General features: G+C 43.7%; 2 protein-coding genes across 5 annotated transcripts in view; both read right to left on the bottom strand.

Moving 5' to 3' along the window:
* Positions 1–1383: 1383 nt before the first annotated feature.
* Positions 1384–7826, bottom strand: MYG1 (MYG1 exonuclease). Its single transcript, XM_081317237.1, has 7 exons — positions 7561–7826; positions 6059–6171; positions 4938–5097; positions 4323–4472; positions 3604–3726; positions 2924–3105; positions 1384–2034 (listed from the first exon to the last, which is right to left on the bottom strand). Exons 1-7 carry the CDS (start codon positions 7720–7722, stop codon positions 1860–1862), a joined length of 1065 nt encoding a protein of 354 aa, XP_081173363.1. The 5' UTR covers positions 7723–7826; the 3' UTR covers positions 1384–1859.
* A 2460-nt stretch (positions 7827–10286) lies between these two features.
* The window catches only part of VDR (vitamin D receptor), a 112942-nt gene continuing 101423 nt past the window's right edge, over positions 10287–21805 (bottom strand). For all 4 annotated transcript variants that reach the window (XM_081317234.1, XM_081317236.1, XM_081317233.1 and 1 more), the window contains 3 exons: positions 20718–20869; positions 18657–18773; positions 10287–13801 (listed from right to left, as the gene is read on the bottom strand). In XM_081317234.1, coding sequence (XP_081173360.1) covers positions 13542–13801; positions 18657–18773; positions 20718–20869 — 529 coding nt within the window. In that variant the 3' untranslated portion in view covers positions 10287–13541. The remainder of the gene's footprint in view (positions 13802–18656; positions 18774–20717; positions 20870–21805) is intronic.

Raw genomic sequence — 21805 nt, 5'->3', positions numbered from 1 at the left:
CAGCCGCGCGGGGAGTAAGGAGTAAGCGGCGCGTGCTGGGGAAGAAGAGCTTTTTCGAACGTTGCAGGCAACCAACCACGCGACAGCTCAGGCGAGCCGGGCTAGCCGCCCGTCCGTCCTCTTCCAATAAGCGAGCCGGTCGCCTCTCCCCAGCTTCTCTCTCTTCAGCAAGAGACCCTCCGAAGCCAGAGAAGGGGGCGGAGCTACGCTGCCGTGGAGCCCTGGTGCCTAGAGAGGTCGAGCCCACTTCTTTTCCCGGGCTTTTGCTTCCAGCGAAGTAGGGCCGTCAGCTTAGCCAAGGCTCCGGTGCCCAGCGCTCCCCGCCAGAGAGTCTTGCAGCGCCGCTCCGCCCGCGGCTGTTCCTCCTCCTCCTCCTCCCACCGCTGTCTCCTAGGTCAGTGTTTTTTCAATTTTTCCCACGGCACACCAGGCAACATCTCGCGGCACACTAGTGTGCCGCGGAACAGTGGTTGAAAAACACTGCTCTAGAGCAGAGGGTGTCAAACTCAATTTCATTGAGGGCCACATCAGCATTGCGGTTGCCCTCAGGGGGCCGGGTGGGTATGGCCAGGGTGGGCACGGCCTACTGGGTGGGCGTGGCCAGCTCTACATCGTTCGCATGAAGGGTGCCTATGGGGGCCTGGGCAGGAGTGGGACAATCTCAGGGTCTCTGGCAGAAGGAGGGTCTCTGGGCCAGGGCCAAGGCAGCGGGGGCCGTTCCCTCACTGTTTCCAGGATGGCTTCACGGGCCACATGAAACCACTTCACGGAACGCATCCGGCCCCCGGGCCTTGTGTTTGACATGTCTGCTCTAGAGCAGAGGGTACCAAAATCATGGTCCACTTACCACTCCTTCTGTAGCCTCCTGAAATGCCTAAGTGGGCATGGTCTAATTTTTTGCTTTTGTTTTGAGGGAAGGATTTCAAATGACAAAAGGTAGGCCTTAAACTTAAAAGGCCTAAAAGGCATCCATTTCAGCTCTTAAAAGCTCCATGTCTCTCCCAAATTATGACTTTGCATTCCACCTTGCTCACTCTGGGGACATGGCGCTACGTATGCTTGTAAAGTCAGTGCAGCCCTCCAGTTGATAAATGGTGAACACCCTCTTCCAAACAAACGCAAAATGTGCTTGTCATAGAAAAAGCTGGCCCATATAAATGCGATTAAGCTAATTTGCCTCCACTTCTAGAAAGGGAAGATGGAAAATCCTGATGGAAACGTTAAGGAATTTTGTGATTGGTATCGTTCTCGTAATTTCAGCATTGTTTCTTGTTGGTGGCAATAATCTTGCAAGCCTAGAAAAAGTTGCTGATTCTTGATACAAATCACCCCGACTAAAATCTACAGAAAGAAATGACTGTGGAAAGCACCCAATGAAAAAATGCAACATAACTGATGCAATTGTTCCAATGTATTTCAGAACCTTATTTTATTCATAAAACATACACATGAAGCCACACAGTCCACATTCTTCATATAGCTTTTTCAATTTAGTCTGAATAAGCCACCCGCCCAACCTCTCTTCACACACACACACACCGTTGTGTCTTTGGGTGAATTTTCCTTCAAACTCAAGGCCTCCACACACCCAGATCCAAAGTCTCCCCCCCCCCCCCCCCAGGAAATCCTAGGACAGCAGACCAATTCTTATCTTGACCACTCCTGAAGAATATTTCAACGGAGCTCCTTGAAGATTTCCCGCTAAAGCAACATTTTCTCTCCAACAATTGCTAAATCAAATCTCCAAAAATGAGTGGTTTTGGATTGGCTGATTTGATTTCGCTTCAAAAGCAAAAGCTTACGGCAACCCTACAAAACAAGCAGCTTCCCAGGAATACAAATTGGTGGCCTCTGATCCCTCAGTTGGCTTCAACTTGTTGAGCCAACGTCTTTCGAGCCATTTCCAGGGCACCTTCCTTAGTCCTGTTTCCTCCAATGAAGCCACTGGAATGTGCAAAGATACAGTCTGGGATCCCGCTGACCTTGCAGAGTTCTTCTTCACGTAAACCCCTCCATTCCTCTGGCAACGGCAATCTGTGGGGGCGGGGGGGGGGGAAAGCAAAATCGGAAGGTAAGCAGGGAGATACAACCCTGGCGTGGAATGCACGGATAGCCTTGAGGAAAGTGAAGAGGAGATGCTGCCTACAAAACCATCAGGCACGAGCCCGCGATTGTTTTGGCAGTCAAAGAAAGATACTTAGGAAGGACTTGGCGAGTGGGAAATCTGTGCTCTTTAGACCCGCAAGGTTCTGTTAATGTTGCCGTACAATAAAGCAGGTGTAACTCATCTACTCATGTTTCCTAGCTGGTTTACCTGGGAAGCTGACAAAACCCTGAGGGATGGTCCACAATGGGTTCTTTCAAATTTTCTGGAGTTCACTTTCCAGAGAACCAGCCTGCCTAACTGAAAGCAAGGGACTGTTGGGCACCTAAAGATCTCGAGGAAAAGGCTACAGAGAATACGGGATGAGGCCTCTGGGAAGACACAAAGGGGTGTCAAGAAATCTTTATCTTGGAAACACTTTAACATAGTTATTTTACTCAATATCCAGAACAAGTCATTATTATTCCTATTTTTTCCCCTTGCGTGTATACCTTCCACTCGGTTTTAACAGATTTTACTCTTAATTCTGAATAGTTGAGATTTAATTTAGTTTAAGCAGAGGGGGGCAATAATCTAAGATCTGAAGCTCCCCAAGAGTGTGGAATTACACTTGCTGCTACTGTACTATATTTCTCTAAAAGGAAGATGCTGAACTTAAGATGATACCCGTGGTCTGTTCGTGGGAAGAACAGATAAAAATGGACGTGTACCGTCTGCTACATACTCAATGAATCCGAGGCAACTTTTCTATGGTATTGGGAAAAAAATATTAATCTTTCTTTCCAGGTAAGTCAAAAGGTGTTGAGGAGCCATGCTCACCGGTTCTGAAAGGTTCGCAACCCTACAGGAACACATTGCACCCGCCACTGGCCACTCAGATCTGTATATAAGACGAATTTCAGTGGCTTCTTCACATCCATCGTTTGCTCCAGCTGTAAAAGATGCTCTTTCCACGGACAGCCTCCTTGTGCCAGGACCAGAATTTCACCACTAGGATCCACCTGCCATAGAAAGAGAGGCACACCATTCAGGGGTACTAGTTTTACCAGCCCAATGACTGAGAGTACAAAGTGCTATTAATACACCAGAGGCATTAATTGCTACACTACTGCAAGTCATAAGGTGTCTTTTATTGTAGATTCTAGTCCAAAAGTGAATTTAGCATAATCAGACTAGCTAGTTCATTATTTCCCCCAAGATTTTAGTCCTCATAATGACATACAGGGAATTATGGAGATGCATACTGAGTTCTAACGGTTCTAGAACTGGAATGGGAAGAAGCAGAAAGTGGTGGTCATGCAACTCTGAATGTATCACCTCTATCTTTCCAACTGTGAAGATACTGCAACACTTGTGCATCACCAGAAAGCTCCTTTTCCAGCTTTGGAAAAATGAATGCTTAGCCCCCATCCCACCCCCCCACCCAAACAAAAAGGGTATCTGACAGGTGTGTTTGTAAGGTTGTCTCCCTCTTAGGAATTTGTGAACATCAGCGGTACCTCAAAGCGCTGTTGAATGGCATCCTCCACAAGGCTGCGTGCAGGGAGCCAACTGCGGTAGTAGTGGTCAAGCCGGTCTAAGAATTCGTGGCCCACCAGCCCCATGGCCTTCTGGAATCCAGCCTGGAAAAGAAGGGCGGATTTGGCAATTACATTCTCAATCCAAGGGCATTTTTAATTTGGAGCCATGCAATCCGTGCTGTATGGTTATAGGAGGGGACGCTGCTAAGCCACGCTTTCATTACATTCCTCAGACAAGGCTGCCTTTTCCCTCTTGGCAGCTGAGACATCTGTGAGCTGTTTACACAAAGAGGTACCAAGTCAGGATTTCCCAAATAACTGGGCTCTCTAGAGAAAAAAGACCATTGCCCAGAGTTGGTTATAAGTTGGGAAAAGCTGCCATGCAAGTCCCAGTCCTGGAAGCTCCGGAACTGGCATAGGGATCTTCTTCGCTGAGCCTGGTAGCACTTTTTTCAGCCTAACAAGTTTATTAAAAGGCACATGCTTTGTGAAATCAACTATCGTTCATGAGAGTTTGTTTTTCAATATCAATTTGTTAGCCTGAAAAAGTGCTATCAGGCTCCTCCTGATGTTTGCTTGGTGCTGCTTTGATTCCCCCCCCCCCCCCGATCCACAACAACTTTCCTTGCTGTCTGATTTTATTGTTATCCAAGCTGGCTCTAGGTTTGCCAAGTAAATCTCTGCCATCTGAATCCTACCTCAGTGTCTTGGTCCTTGTCGTTCCAGCGAGGATTCAGGTACCCCACCCTGGAGCTCACATTGGTGGTCATGGCGTAGCGGGGCTCTTCATCCCACTGGGAGATTCCATTGTCAATGGCATCTATCTCCTCTACAAAGTTCTCATACAACTAAAAGGGAGAAGGATGGGAATGAAAATAGGGTTAAGTTCAGTGAAAAGACCCCGCGGAATAATTTTTGGAGCATGCAGGTAAAAAAGACCATCATCAGCACTCTTTACATTCTCCCTGTAAATTACATATCGAATCCACTAACAAAAGTTGCTTTAAGTGTGCCTGGCTGAGGAATTCTGGGAGCTAAAGTCCACAAGTCATAAAAGGGCCATGTTTGAAGACCCCTGCTTTAAGTCAAACTTGATGGCTTTACAGGGCCTTCAGATACTGCTGAACTACAATTCCCACAATACTTCCCCACTGGACAAGCTGCCTTGGGCATTACAGGAACTGTAGCCTGTCACCTCTAGAAGTTACTAAGTGGGAGAAAGCTGCTTCGGCTGCTGAAAAGGTCTCAAATTATTTCTCTCACTCGTGACATTTTCTTTCACGTATCCCCATCCCAAATATGGATCTAGATACCTTGTCATAAAGCAGACACACAACAGGATCTTCCTCTTTTAGGCCCAACTTGTTGGCTAAAATCTGGGAGCCAAAGTGGACGTACACCAGCCCCGCACTGCTCAGCTTGGTCTGCCACGGTTTATCAGGTTTCAGGCTGTGCATTGACTCGTTAAATGACCTGTGGGAACAAGGCAGGGTCAGAAAAGGCTGGGAAGGCAGCGACACAGACAAAGTCACACCCCCTTGAAAAAGAGCTCGGCTCTCCAAATTTCTCTTCTTCATAGACTGGCAGAACTGACATTTAAAAATATATTTCAAAGATCTACCTACAACAAGGAAACCTTTGCTCAGAATGTGCTTTCCACTTCCTTAATTCTTTCCCTCCTTTTGTTTTTTTTCCGATTGTAAGGCCAAAAGCAAGGACTACACAAACAGGATTGTACCTGAGTCAAAAGATGCTTTGAAAAGCACTTTAAATTGTTGTTTAAAATACTAAAAATAAAGATGAATAATGGAAGGGCATCTGGAACAAGTTCTTTACCTCAGTAAGTAGGATAAAGGATGAAAGAAAAAACAGGTTACACGTCATTTTTCAGTTGTTCAAAAAAAAAAAAAGAAAGAAAAAAAAGTAAGTTCTCCGAAGGATATTCCTTTATTTATTTATTTATTTAATTAATTTATTTTAATTCCATTTATATCCCGCCCTTCTCCGAAGACTCAGGGCGGCTTACAAGCTTAGCAGTAGCCTTCATTCTATGTATATGCCTGCTTATTAGGGCTTTCACACACCCCAAGCGGCATTATTACAAAGTCAGCTTATTGCCCCCAACAATCTGGGTCCTCATTTTACCTACCTGGGAAGGATGGAAGGCTGAGTCAACCTTGAGCCTGGTGGGATGCGAACCTGCACTAATTGCAGGCAGCTGGTGTTACTTAAGGAGGCATTAGCCCACTGCTCCACCAAGGCCACAGCTGGCTAGCCATGGTGGAAACTAATCCAAGATACCTGGAAGCTGTTAAAATCTGGGATGATTATCTTTCAAACTCTTCTTGACTTCCGCACCTACTGGATAGTGAGACGTAATGACCAGGTTAAGATGGCAGCATAGAGAGGAAAAATTTAAGGAATTCCTTGGTACCTCTGGTGATGATCATAGCGATGCTTCTGAGGATCATATTCACCCCCAACATCCACCACAACATCACATGAGGACAGCAGCTGGGGATCCCTAGTCCGGATAATCTCTGCATCCTAAAGTCACAGCAGTGTGACAACAACACAAACGATTAAATAAATGCATTACTACCAATCTGTAGTTTCTGACCATATTCCATTCTAGCTTCTGCAACAAGTGAGAGGACAGTTTTTGTTTAACTTCAGGTTCCTTTTAGTTAGAAAGTTTTTCCTTCACCAGGTAGTAGGTATCTACATGACAAAGAATTCTCCGCAATTCTGAGAGGTTGCAGGTTCGAGTGCTGACAAAATTTTTTTATTATAAATTAAGATCTATTTTTCCTGTTTTATGCTTCAGATATTCCAGAAGGAGCAGGCTGGGATTAAGGTGTTTTGTTAGATTATGATCCTTGTTAAACTGAGGAGACATAAAAGTTACTGGAATATGCAGAACCCATTATTAGATGAGATCGCCCAAAAGTCCCAGTAATACTTTTCCTCAGATTATCTTTTATTGTGGGTATGAAAGATACTGAAATATTAGGTACATGTTGCGGCACGTGTTACACCCTCTCATATTCTAACATAAAAATTGATATTAGAGAAAGAAATCAGCAACAGTAAAAACTTGCCTTTTTAAAAAAACATACCAGCTTCTGTTTCTTATAACTATAAAAGCAGTGTTGAAAACATGTGGCTATTTAATGAAATCTAGGGCAACTGGGTCATAGTTGTAACTACAGATGCAAGACTAAGTGTAGAGTAAAAATGCCAATGGTATGTAATGTAGCAAGTCTGCAAACATTTGCAGCTGAATTTGCAGCTTCTGAAAAGTAATTGTTTTCTGTTTGTAACTCCCAAGAGGCAGGGATTCCACTCATACCAGGATCCAGGAGGAGGGAGAGTAACTTTAACCCACGGCTGTCCAAATCTTGGCAACCTGTGGACTTTTATCTCCCAGAAATCCCCAGCCAGCCATGCTGAAGTGGAAGTCCACAAGACCTAACTATTTTCACACCTACAGCCATGCAATAACTGAAAATAACCGGAAAGATGCTATGTGTGTAGGCGAAGCCTCTCCAAAAAAGACAAAAAAAGCCAGCAAGTTGTGCTCGCCCGGCGGGATCTGAAAAAAAGCACAATCTCTGCACACCCCAAAGGAAAAGGGGAAAAAAATAAAATAAAAATCTTAATTTAATCTCACATCCTGTCAGAAGAAGACGGCGCATGCTCTGGGTTATGTTTGGACTACAATTCCCACAATGCCTATTGGGCCACGCCGGTTGATTTCCCCCATCGGGAGTCCAAAAATGCATGCAAAGTATCGGCTCCCCTCAAGCCCTAAATGCCGACGGGGCACCCAAGGCATCGGGAAGGACCCAGAAAAGAGAGGCTGTTTTGGAGCGGTCATCCGATTGCACCGGCTTGCTGGGGTTGGCTTTGCACCTACGCAGCCGGCCTGCCTACCTGGTAAGAGGGAAGCAGCCTCAAGAGGAAGCACGCGAGCGCCTCGTCGCAGTGAAAGGTGCCCCCGTGAGTGCCGATGCGGGGCAGGCGCGGGCGCTTGGGGCCCGGCATGAGGCTCCGAGTCACACCAGGAGCCCGAGCGAGGAGACGGAGCATGCGCATAACAATGGTGGTCCGGCCCCGGAGCCCGATTTCCGCCGCCCGAGTGACTGCGGCTCTTCTACCGTATTCCTGCGTGTTGGGGCGCGTGGTTTTTCTTTCCCACCAAACACTTTCCTGGTGAGACCGTATCCTTTCACCGGGAAGAAGAAATCCTGCTGGCCTTCCGTATAAAAAAGCTGTGCAATCCCTACGCGCCGCCGGCAATCTCTTCTAATATCTTGTAAAACGAACATTGAGACGATTTGGGACCAGGATATGCGATTTCGCGCGTAAGCCGGACTGGGTACGCACCTAAACGGTAAGAGGGAGCCGGGCGGCAAAAGTCGTTTCTTGGGTGAAAAACTGCGGAATAAAAGTACGCAATAATGTTTTTAAAAACAAACAAACAAACAAAGTACTTTTCAAGAGAAAAGTCTGCATAACGTATTATTGGAGATAATTTATTTAGCCCAATTTATTTCATAGGGATGTTTTGAGGGAGTACTCTCCTGGTTGCCCTGAGCAAGTGAATAAAAAAAATTAAAAAAATGTTTTTAAAACGTCTTCGAAGCCAGTGAAAATATTTAAAAAGTGAATGCGTCTTTAACGCCCCCACACCCCTCATTTGATGCCCCTTTTGGGAGGGCCCCTCCAGGGGTAGGCAACCTTGGCTCTTTTATGACTCATGGACTTCAACTCCCAGAATTCCTGAGCCAGCATAGCTCAGCATAGCATAGCATAGCTGGCTCAGGAATTCTGGGAGTTGAAGTCCATGAGTTATAAAAGAGCTAAGGTTCCCTACCGCTGTGCCCAGATCATTAGCTTTCAAGAAGCAGAACCATTGCAAGTCAAGATGTGATCGATAAGGTTAAGCCTATCAATAGGATTAACAATGCATATTAATATAATTAATAGGTAAAGGTAAAAGGTTCCCCCACACGTGCGTGCTAGTCATTTCCGACTCTAGGGGCCGGTGCTCATCTCCGTTTCAAAGCCGAAGAGCCAGCGCTTGTCCGAGGACGTCTCCGTGGTCATGTGGCCAGCATGACTAGATGCCAAAGGCGCACAGAATGCTGTTACCTTCCCACCGTAGTGGTCCCTATTTTTCTACTTGCATTTTTACGTGCTTTCGAACTGCTAGGTTGGCAGAAGCTGGGACGAGTAACAGGCGCTCACTTTGTTACACGGCACTCGGGATTCAACCCGCCAAACTGCCGATCTTCTGATCGACAAGTTCAGCATCCTAACCCACTGAGCCACCACGTCCCTTATAATACAGTATAATTAATAATGGCATTTAAATTAGATCATACTTCCTCTGCATATTTTCCTTGCGAGTGATGTACCCCAACACAGTAATAATCTAAAAAAAGGGGGGGGGGCTTGGAATTGTATAACCAAATTGCTTTTTTTTTTTACAAAACCATCATCCAAAGAACCTTGGTTCTCAGTGCTTAATGCTAATAATGCTTCTCAACTGCTTATTGTGAACTGGCTAGCTGGCATTTCTGGGCTAAATGCTTTCACTTGTTACCACTTTTAGTCAAGGTTATAAATGAGGATGAAGGTTCGTTCTCCGAGCTTGTGGGTTGGTTTCCCAATGTTTTGTTAACCAGGCTAGGTAACATCTTCAGCAGTGTTTAGGGGATCTCTCAACTCCTCTGAAGATGTTACCTAGCCTGGTAACGAAACGTTCGGAAACCAACCCACGAGCTCGGAGAACGATCCTTCACCCAACCTACAGATATTTGCCACCTATTGTAAGGTCATGGATTCTACTTGCTGGACTGCTTTGGGCTGAATTTCTAATATTGCATATTGGGATTTATAGCTAACCTGCACAAGTTTACCCACACCAAGCTAAAAGGGTCACAGTGAGCATTGGCCAGCATTCGAGGAGGAGATGTCTGTAGGAGTTGGGCATATTCAAGCCTTTGACTGTCATCAATTCACTCCCCGTGAGGCATTGTAAATTCTGTAGGCAGCAAGACTACAAGGAATTCTTGAAAAACTGGAACAGATGAAACAGACGAATTTAAGCTGCCTCTGGCAAAAGATGAAGTAAATGCAGTATCTTGTGGAGATATTCCTTAAAAAGTGATTAGTGGAGCATCTTCATGCTGTGGGCAGCAGGATGTGAGGATAAAGACATCGATGCTTCACACAGATCTCCAAATTACTTCCTACAGTGTTTCATGAAGGGAGCCAAGTGGCAGCGAGGGGCATGGAGTCTCGACGTCTAGTTCTGGAGAGCTGGGCCCGTTAACTTCAAGGTGCCATCTTATTCCTCATGCCAGTTAACATTTAGAATCAATTTATGCTGCATCATTAAATCTTTAAAGCAACTGCCTCAGTAGTTACGCACAGATGTATTTTAGGAAGTTTTTATGGTCCCAACTGATGTAATTTTCAGTCCTCCAATCCTTAGATTTTCCTCTTTGAGAGACAGGCTGGTATCAGTGCTAAACGGGAATAAATCCCAGGGCACACTAAATGATATGTTTCTGAGGAAACATCAATCACTCAAAGGTTTTTCTCCGTTTTTTATTAATAAGATAACCAAGCATCACATTTAAAACTGCAAAACAGTATTCAATCATTCTTTATTATTAAAGGTCTGGAATAGTATATTTAAATATTAGATCTTTGTTAGAAAAAAAAAGCCAAAAGATGTACAGAGGAATAAAAAGATAGCATTCATCTCTTAAGTTTGCATCATTCATCATCACCACCACCACCTTCATCACTGTAATTAAAATATATATTTATCTCATTAAATCATTATATTGATTTTTATAAAGTGCATGACAATTTATAAGATAAGGCAACAAAATGGAGATGATCTGTGTTTCTCATCTAGTAAGCTACCCTTCTCTACTCTAACTGTACAGGTTTGGCTTTTACATGCAGAGGTGGAAAAAGAGCCCTAAGGTCTTTCAGAACAGAGCAGCTTTGATTCAAATGTCATTGTTATTAAAGCCTCCAAAACAAATTCACATGAAATATTTTCAGCCTACACTAAATAGCCTGCCTCATCATAGTAACTTGACTGGCTTGTAACGGGCATGATGTTCAAACATGGCTGTATTCAGTTGAGCGCACAGAATTTGAGAGGCTGATTAGTTCCCCTCCTCTCCTAGGCAGAAAAGTTGTAACTATTCTACTCTTCCCCCTCCTCTCCTCAGCACAGAGATTATTTCCTGATATGGGATGGATCCCAAATCTTACATCCATGACTGCAATACCTGTAGGATCTTGTTATTGATCTAATCATGAAAAAAAAGACAGAAATGTCTAAGATACAGAAACAAACACCCCCTATAGTGAATTAGCATGCTTATGTTCTAGCAGCATTTAAAATGGCAAACAAATTAGCAATGTGTATATTGTGCATTCCATATTGAGTACCTGAATTTTCTTCTAAAAGTCTCATTCGATACTTGATACCACCAACAAGCTTAAATTTGCCCTAGCTTCCTTTTGTGACTCTATGTATTTGCTGAGGTGAGTTTGACTTTTAAAAGTGTTCTTGACCCAAGCATATGGTGGAAACACGAACTCATCCTGTCTTTAAAATTGTTTATCGGCTTAGATGCTGAGATGGAGTACAAATATTCATTAAAAAGCTCATTCAAATGATCAAAGCTAAGGAAGGTTCCTTGAAGTGATAATGCATTTCTGCAGTTGAAGGAGCAAGGAGATGCTACATCTAAAATGGTTAGTTTGGAAAATGAGGAATCCAATGTATTTTTGGGTTGCAAAGTTTCAAGCTTTCTGTGTTGCAAAGGTTCTAGCTTTAATGTGTGTCCCAGCAAAAGGAGCTAGCTGAAGGAGGGGCACCTACAGGCATATGCTCACACACATCCAACCACAGGGACTTGTTGCATGTGGGTGGGCTGCCTTTGTGCCAACTCTCAGAGAAGTACAGAAGGAAGTTAAGGCTTTGATGGAATCTTCCAATCCCAGTAATTTAGGCTAATTTCAGAGTAAAACAATCTAATCATTCTAGAAAAAGATAAATTGCTTTGCAGCAAACTCAAGGCACTTTCACAAGAATTACAGCCTAGTCTATTACCCTACTGACACCTAGTGAGCAAAGGGCAGATTTCAATCCAAATGGGAAATGTCTAGCTCTAGCTCTATCTTCTTATATATCGTCTGTAAAATCTAACCTGCACAATCTTTTTTTAAAAAAATATGCTTATCTAATCTGTTCCTATCTGTGTAGAATAGTTGTTTTACCTGATATATTAAAATACGTAGCAATGTATAGAATGCAAACTGCTGTTATCACCAAGAATTAAAACCAAACAGAACTACACAATGATGAATGTTCAATGTCTTTGAAGTAAGCAATATATTCTACTACCTAAGTTTCAGCAGGAGAACATTCATCTATAATCATGTTTTCTCTTTCAAACTGACAATTAAGTCATCTTTTAATGGTATAGTCTTAATAAATCTCTCGCCCAAATGTTTGTAGACTCCTTCATCAAAGAGAAATTGGTCCACATTTTATTTCATATTATTTGGGACCAATGCAACAAAAAGCTACCTAAACCACACGTGTGATGACAATATCTTTTCCTTGTCAACAAATGGCTCATATGCACTTAATTTTTCTAGAAATCAAGTAGCCCAGAGGTTGTCAAACTTAGAGTAAACATTTTACCAGTTATAAAAAATAAATTAGCTTCAGTCTCCTGAGGATGACTAAGAATTGACTCAAACATTATAGCCCCAAAATGGAAACAACTGAAAATTGCTTATTCTCTATCAGATAATTAAGCTGCTTTGTACGCAATGTAATCTGATCATAGGAATCCTTTCTACAATCCATTAAAAAGTGACGCTATACCATTTTTCTGAACAAACCAAGCATTCTTGGATAGACTAAAAGTCAGTATTATACTTCTGGATTATTCCTCATCAACTCTTAGTAATTAGTAGTGTCAGACACTGTTTAAGGCCGAAAGCGGCAAATGTGGCTATGGTTTTAATAGTGCAGAGATTCTGGCAGGAACCTGGTTTTTAAGAACATGTCTGTATTCCCCACCGAGGAGTACATGATTAGAACCAAAGTCTTTCAGTTCCTATTGTAGATTATTAAGGGCTAAAAAAGTGCTAGCATATTTCTACGCATTTGACAAATTGCATTAAAAAAAACCCCCAAACCCAAGATGGTTATTTATTCTAACAAATCTTTCTTCATTTGGCTAATAAATAAGATTTTTTTGCTGCTGTTGAAGCGTCTTATTTATTAACTAAATTTATTTATTAAATTTATATGCTGCCCATCTCACTGTTGAAGCGACCTGTTGATGTTTGGCAGGAGATTATAAGAAGTGCATATATTCAGTAAATGCGAGCACTTTGATTTCTCTGTGTATTACAATTACGCAGGACTGAAAGCTTTTACTATCCTATAGAAAAGAGAAAATATACCCAGGTTCCATTTTTCATTCTCTGTGGCTGCTCTTGCACAATTGGCATCTTTCTAAGGCCACACTACAGAGGTTTCAACTGCTGGCTTGGAAAGCAATATTTCCTTTCATTACTGCAAAGCAGCAACAGAGAAACCATTCAGTTTTGAAGGGCAGGTGGAATAAGACGGATCAGTTGCTCCTCAGCAAGAGACTGGAGATGTTTATCACGAGTGTGGCTCTTCAGGTAGCGTGGGGGGGGGGGGAAGGGAGAGAAGAAATCAATTTCTCACTGACAGAATATACACAACCTCAGGTGGGGTAAAAACTTTCAGTCTGTAGCCAGTGGAAAGCTGGGCTGACACTCCCCCCCCAATTCTTGATTTCCATGTGCTTTTTTCCCCCCTCAGTGGCGACTCAGGAGATTTCATTGCCAAAGACTTCAAGAACCAGCGGAGTGAGCTGCATGCTATGTTCGGGCAGGAAGGAGAGGCAACGATATTGCTTGGAATGCTCCTCATTCAGGCTCCTCAAGTCTGTGAGCTTTTGGATCATCTTGGGGTAGAGCAAGCGGTTGCCTGGAGGAGGGTGCCGGCACAGAATATAGGTCTGCAGGATTTGTGAAAGACGGTCCTGGATGGACTCCACCAGAGCTGTGTCCTGAACACCAGGGCGGTCTAGGAAACAAAACACATCACACATTTTTTTTTATGTGATCGAGGTAGGCAATAGCACCTGTGACATTTCACCCCTCTCCTCATGGCGTTTTTTTGTACATTCCCTTAATTCCTCCCCTCCGACCCTAGGGTCACAAGTTGAACTCCTTCAGAATCAATTTAAAAATAATTCCAGGTTGGCCCTTGTCTCCGCACATCCACTCTGTGTCACGTGTCAAAATCAGAAAAGGAAGCATAAAAAAAAGATTCAGAGTTATTGGAAAATCTTAAGACAAGGTATCAATGCGGCAGAGGTTAAAACACACGGATTTTTAAAAAAAGAAAAAGAAAATAAAGGCAATGAAAAACAGCAATTTGTTAGAAGAGAGGCAGAATTTTTCTTTCAATATTTCAACTATGAGACAGCTTGAGCCTTTTAAAGATGTTTTTGCATTAAAAATAAAACTGAAGTTTGCATAAATCACAGACCAGATCTATAAAGTTCACGTGGCTTACGTAATCACAAACTGTTGTCATCTTGTTATCTCTAACTCTCTGCTACTTGTTGTTATGCTCAGAAAGAAAGACACAACTTTTTTTGGATAGAAGAATGTACTACTGTTGTGATTTTGCTCAATCACTGGAATTTTCTACCAAAAGATCTCAAAGGGGATGCTGTTGAGAGTACCTGACGTTAATGACTGTTTTCTTGTGCCTGCTTGAAAGAAAACATCCACTTACTGGTTGAGGCATTGCTTTAATTTCCTTAGCATTTTGAGTCAAGCAGAAATAGGCTTCCATCAGAAATAGTTAACTCTTGTAACAGGTATGCATGCTGATCAGACATTAGTCATAAAAACAAGCAAACTCAGAATGCAGTGCAGGTAAGGATGTATTCAAACAAAGGAATTCTTTTGCAATTGCTCTGCATGGTATTCTACAGGTAGTTAATTTGTAACTTTCCCCCATTATTCTGGCCTTTTTTCTTACCGCCTTCAATCCATTAAAGAGGACTGAGGCCCTTGGAGGAGAGTGGCACATGCTGTCATTCTAAAAGCATTGCCATGGCATTCATACAGGGGGAACTGTCTCTCTGTTGGTGACCTCTAATTTCGAGACAGGCCTGTGCCTACTATTCTCCTAATGCATGGTAAATCCTCCAGGCCAGTTTTTCCCACCTCTTCAATTGTAACCAGCAAATGCAAACAGATGCAAGAGGGACTATAGCACAACAAACAGGACAAAACTTTCTTAAATAGCCTATTTCCTCACTAATAAATTACAGCATCTTGTAAGCACACCCACCCACACGCACCACTACCCCTCTGCTATCCCGGGCAGGGCAGGGGCAGTCAAAGGGACAGATGTGACCCGCTTGCCTTAAAACAGGGGTGTCAAAGTGCCGGCCCGCGGGCCAGACGTGTCATCGGGAAACCACACTGGCCCCATTACCGGCAATGGTGAAAAAGCTCTGATACGTTACACGATGTCACATAACGTCGCGAGTTTGACATGTCTGCCGTAAAATGTCTGTTGTAACATCATCCAGCAAATATAGTTTCTGACAAATAAGTAGCTTCCTTCAGCATCATAATGATGAGTTTAATGTTTAATTCCCACATTGACACACAGCAAATATATTTAACAAAATTTCTCAAGCCACCTTTCTCTATGTAGCAAGCCAATTAGTCTCCTCTGCTCAAAATTCTCCACTAGTAATGCGATTTGTAACAAATAAGCTCATAAATCAAGTTTTCAGCAAATATTTTGTCCTTTTTTTTTTTGGACAAATCGGCATTCTATATCCCTGAACTGTAATTTCAGAACCATTTGGCCATTTAAATAGTCAACTGACACACTTCTGGAAAGAGGCACCTTGGATCTCCTCACTCTAGATTTCATTGGTCGGAAAGATGCTTGACACAAATTGAATGGCAAACAATCCTAACAATCCACATTGTGTAGGGAGTGAATTGAATTGCCACAGTTTCGAAAAGTGCCGGATCTTTGTTAATGAATTCCTGCTCAATGTATTAAGCAATATTGCAGACTCCCGGGCTTGGTCTCCAGAAGAGGCTGTGCATCTAACTTCTTTTTATAAGATGCTTGGGGAGTGGTATTTTAACAGGTCTTCAGGGATATTTGTTAATACGGGAAAATTTCCTATTATCTTTGTCATTTGTCATCCTTAAGCCTGCTTCATCCTTTCACTCTTATTCCGCCCTGCTTATCACAAGTAGGTCACAGCAGCCTTTTCTTAAGTCACTCCAATTTAATATCTTTTTACTCATCCTGTGGCAGGTTGCTAGAAGAGTTAAATCAAATTCTATTTAGAGACATCACCTGAATCCCCAGACTGTATACTCAATTTAGTTGAAGTCTGTGTGGGCAAGGATGTAATCTGTCGGGGGAAATGGACTCTTCCCTTTCTTATTTGGCAGCCATATCGTTCTGTTTAGATTCAATAAATTCCATCTCAACACTATAGGTTAGGGCAGGGGTAGGCAACCTCGGCTCTTTTATGACTCATGGACTTCAACTCCCAGAATTCCTGAGTCAGCTATGCTAACTCAGGAATTCTGGGAGTTGAAGTCCGTGAGTCATAAAAGAGCCGAGGTTGCCTACCCCTGGGTTAGGGCCTCACGATCTATTCACACGATGAAAAACAATGTTCAGTTATAACCTGATTCCTTTCATAAACATGCAGATTCAAGTTATTTGGAACCTTAGAGTTACCTGGGCCCTTTTCATCTGATCTCTGAAATCACCCAACTATTGTCATAAAAAGTGACCTGGGTACTTTTTGCGTGACTGTGCACTTGAGGGCTGCATTGACTCACTTTAGAGAAGCATTAACCACACTTTTCACTTTACGTCATGTATGCTTTAAGCAGTTGCTCAAATATGTCTACCGTAGCCCGTACTGTCAGAAATCACTGCCTAGGCAAGAGATTTCCTGATACAGTCCTTGTCAGCTCACTCTAATCTCTCTGCCTTAGGGAGAGAGAGACAGAGGGAGAGAATTCCGTGCTTGGCTGGTATTTAGCGAGTATTCTGATGTCAGAGCTCCTTATGGATTTAATCTGGGGAAAGTCTCCCACTGACACAATGCCAGAAGGTCATAGGTTTTTAATTCCACAGCTGCTTTAATGCCATGCAAAAGAGCTACATTTATCTTGGATCTCGCTCTCTCTCTCTCTGTCTCTCTCTCTCCCCCCCCCCATCCTCCGGCTATTTGGAATCTGCCTCAGACAAAAGTAATTCTTCCAAGGAAGATTTACTCAGGTTTTTTTTTTAAAAAAAACCAACAAGATGGATTGACAAGAAGGGATAGTGATATGATAATTTCATCAAATAAACTATTCCCAGTTTAGAACCATTTCCTGCAAACTGATGAAGAGGTAGTGCTTTTCACTGTTGTGAAATAGGTTGAAGGTGGCTCACTCCAAACAGAGCCTGCCTCACAGGGAGAAAAGGGGCACCAGGTGAGGTGGGAAGCAGCTATCAATAACCATGAATTCCGTCAGTAATTCCATCAGTGTCACAGAGGGATGGGTGCGAATGGCTGTGGCTAGCGACACTCTGGAATAGGCACAAAAGGGCATAGGTACAAATAATACAATAAAAAGTATAGTCGCCTAAAACCTCCAAGTCAACAAAAGCAGCAGAAACCTGTACTGCATGACAGAACTTAGCAATGTGCGGATTGTACAGCCTGCTCGCTTTTCTCATTAAAATTAAATTTCTGTTCACCACTGATCTAGTGCTCTGGAGAGAGGGTTAGTCCTTTTTTTAAACACAAGCCTAGCATTCCTCCAAAATACTGGTAAATGTGTTTAAAAATAGGCCGAGTATTGTTTCAGAAGAACTCTAAGCCTGACAATATAGAAGGCTACGTTAGACCTAAGAAGCATTTAGGAAAATGGCCATAAGCATTATCTAGGCAGACGTTATCAGTGAAAGCCAAATTTCTAGTTTTTCCTAAAAGTGGCGCCAGATGCCAACGCTTAGCAGAATAGAGGGGGCACATCTGGAACAGCTGGACCAAAAGGAGCTAGGCAAATCCTACACCCTAATCATGTCAAGTACATCGCCAACGAAGTGTGCTAGACAGTGTCCACAGAAAAACATGGGAAGAAAAGAGAAAACACTAGTTTAAGACCAGAATAGCTAAAGGTAACTAAATTGTTTCAATTGTGGGCTGGAAATGTCACGAAGATATGGAACATAAAAATGGTATTGGTCCATGTTCATGCAGTCGTTAGGGGGAGATGGAATACTTTTGCTCGGAAACAGCAAGTATTGATATCGCTACAAGCTCAGAACATCCCGATGTTTGAATGTATCTGAAAACAATCCGGACAGTCTAATCTAGCCAAGGCCTATTATAAAGCAGATTCAAAAGGACTGGGATGGATTGGTCATCTAGAATTACTCCAAGACAGATCAAATTCCTTGAAAATAATCTCTTCGCTTTACACTGTGGAAGGGATTGCAAAGATTAATGTTCTATAGATGGATGGTCATTGGTTCAGTAGCTTATTTCGTACAACTGAGGGACAATCCAGCACATTCATTTGGTCAAAAAAGATGCTTAATAGTTTTGTGTGTGTGTGTGTGTGTGTGTGTGTGTGTACACACATACATATGATGGTGTACACACTGTGTAAAGATGCTTAATAGCTTTGTGTGTGTGTGTATATATGTGTATATATGTGTATACACACATACACACACATATATGGTGGCGTACACACTGTGTGTGTTATTTCGTACTGAGACTTTAATACAGGGACATGTAAATAGGATAACATAGTTTACTGATAATAATTTAATGCAGCTGAAATGCAGCCTGTGACACTGAAGTTTTCCTCACCAGGAGAAAGGATGCAGATGGCCATGAGGAGCACGTGTTCTTCTTCGTGCAGGTTCAATTTCTTCAGACCAATTTGAAATTTAACGAGGGGCTCCAGCAAGTCTAGGCTGTGGCCAGCTGAAAGAGAAACAAAGCAACTTTTCAGAGGCAGGCACTAGATTACTAATTACCAGCTAGCTTAAAACAGGGGAAGAAACAAATGTAAGCATAAATCCTGGCCCTGGATTTTCCTTCCAATGCACCCAATCCCAAGGGCGTCATCCATCTGAGTCGTCATCCCTAAACTGAGCGGAACGCTCAAAGGAACCAAGCCAGCAGAATAACGACGTCTTACGTTTCATTAAAACTGGGCCTTTGGCAAACTTAACCCGTACTGGATTCGCCCTTGAGGTGGTGCAGTCGTGCTTTTTCAACTTCCTGCTCCTTCCCCATCTTAGTCAGACGGTTGCCATCGAAACTGAACTCTTAACTTTGCACACTTCGTGGAACATCCGCCAGCTCAGCAATCTGGGCCCGTCGGACAATCCACCTCCTCATCCCAATTTATTTTTCATCGTGATAAAACAACATTCGCACTGGAAGAACTCGGAAGAAACATTTCCATGTGTAGCAGAGTGAACTTTATTTTATCTGGCCCGTGGGCCTTCCTTCCTCGTTAGTTTGCTAGCCTTCCTTTTTTTCCCCCCCTTACTGGGTACCACCAGAGTCTCCCCGTGGTGCAGCAAAAAAAAAAAAGAGTCTGGAAGCATCTCTTTTAACTGACACATGTTATTAAAAGGCATCCACTTTTGCGAGCTACAGCTTGTGCCATCCAGTGTCTTTCTTCCCGATTTTTGGGTCTGGGAAAATAAGAAATCCCTTTTCCTCTCTGAACTTCAAACCCAACACACAAGGTTTCAGCCACCTCACAAGGGCCTCTTTTTCAGGTAGATCCAGACAGGGACTTTCCTGCTTGGCTGCAGCCGGGGAGAGTCCCCAGCAGTGGCAAAGCTGGGAACTCTTGCCTTGCCCCGGGGGGGGGGGCTCCTCGGCTTTCCCCTCCCCTCTTCCTTTTGTTGAGGAAAACACTCCAAGCTTCCTTTGCAGCAGCTGTGTGGAGACCAGGACAAAATTCCCTGGGGATACTGCATTTTGCACACACCAGGTTGGCAAGCTGCAGGTTGCTCTTGTGATCAATGTTTTGGGGCTTCTTGAAACACTTCCAAGGAGTTATTTCTCAGGGCGAGCAATGTAAGAAGAAGAGCGATGGTGTAAGAAGGGCTTTGTCAGTCATACCTGCTGCAGCCACGTGGTACTGCTGTTGTGATTCAGGGTCAGCCTGTGGGTTCGGCAGTTGGGTCGAACGACTCAGAGGAGGAGGGGCATGTTGAAGAGCTTGCTGAGGGGGTTGGAGAGCTTGCTGAGGGGGTTGGAGAGCTTGCTGATGGGTGCCCTCAGCCAGGCCCCTCCCACCTGGTCACGACGGAGACCCAGCTGTGTGAGCCTGACAGCGTGGATGAAAATGACCCACAGCTGGCCCTATTCAAGGACGCCCGACGCAGGAGGCAGTCAATCAGGAGTAAACAGAGGAAGGCAATGGGGCACCTCGGAAGGAGGCAGAGAGAAGCCACGCCCTGAACTGTATAAAAGGGGAATGCGTGGGAGGGCTGGTTTGCTGAAGGCAACTGCTTGAATAGTTCCTGTTTCATAGCTCCTGTTTCATGGTTGGTGTCTTGTTTTGCTCTGTTTTATGTTAATAAATTTGGCAGGCTTAATTCCAGCCTCTTGCCGTTTGTAAAGGGGTTGTCCCTGCCTTTTCTGCAGGGCCGGTAGCAGGCTGGTACAAAACAACTGCACAAAACCCTACGCCACACAGGGCAGATGGCAAATCAGGATTAACTGCCAAGGAGTAAGTCAGTATATCTTTCATTATTCATTACGCTATAAATAGGCTGTAAATTATTAAACAAATGGCAGACACAATTCTCATTCTCAGATACACCACTGTCATTAATTCATTCTAACATTACCAGCTGTAAAGCAATTCATAAAATACCTTCTGCTTTGCCACACAAGCCTTACCTTGAGTGACATCATTGATTTGGTATTTGAAATCACTGCTGCCGCAAGTCCAGGACATATCCTCCAGGGAAAAGGACTGGTTGGAACGGAGCATGATCACTTCAATGGCACTGGATTTCAGGAGAGCAATCTGGTCCTCCGCTGTTAGATTTCTGTATTTAAAAAGGGGAGAATATGAAACTCAGGTTTCAAGCAATCTGTCACTGTAACATTCTCTTAAGATCAGAATTAGAAATGATTGTCCTTTATTGCCCACCGTGTTACTATTTCTCTTAGTGTAAACTGATTTTACAGAACAGCTCTGGAGGCCATCCGCAAGCGTAAGCTCAGTTAACCAATGGTTGATTGCAGACATTTTTGCTTAGGGCTCACTGTAGCCTCTAGTGACAGCGTATCTGTATGAATGAAGTTTCTGACGTAACTTTTAATGCGTCACTTAATTTGAATATTTTAGCAACACAGCTCACACGCTGAATTAAAAGCCTGCCACAACTGGGCTGTGCGAAAGGTGTGGATTTTGATTAAAGGAGGTTCCTTTGGCGCACGCAAGTGATGAGTGTTTCCTGGAGTCCTGATACAAACCTTGTGTGGCCGCAAAATGAAATGAATCACAAAAACCTCTAAAATAAAACTCACAAGGTTCTAGGCAGGATTTTTGTAGCAGGTAAAGAGCTCTGCAAAGCAGATTCAACTTTCTTGCCAACTGTGTTACTCATTCTGCTCCAACTGGTGCAGAATGCGGCCAGGACTTCCGGTGGCTGCGCGGCGCCGAAGACAGCCTTCCCGGGCTGCCCGCGGCTCAGCTGAGTGATTTTCGCCCGAAACAGCGCCGATCAGCTGTTCGGGCGAATTTGAAGCCCCCTCCTCGGGAGAAGAGGAGGGGGTGAGGCCCCAGGTAGGGGTCGAGTTCTCCGGGGCCGCCTGAGCTTGCAGCTTGGGCGGCTGTAGGATTGAACTCCCCCGTAGCCTGGGTCGCTCCCAGCTGGCCAGCGCCTCTGCTCCTGATTTCATGGAGCAGAGCCAGGCGTCTGCGACCACCCCTGCCTGAAGGAAGGACTATGGATTAAAAGGAGCAGGCAGAGTGGTAC

Source organism: Vipera berus (genome assembly GCF_964194415.1).
Source record: "Vipera berus genome assembly, chromosome: 2".
In the NCBI taxonomy this organism is placed as follows: Eukaryota; Metazoa; Chordata; class Lepidosauria; order Squamata; family Viperidae; genus Vipera; species Vipera berus.
Note: the sequence above shows the minus strand (reverse complement) of the source record. Positions and strands in the feature narration are given on the sequence as shown.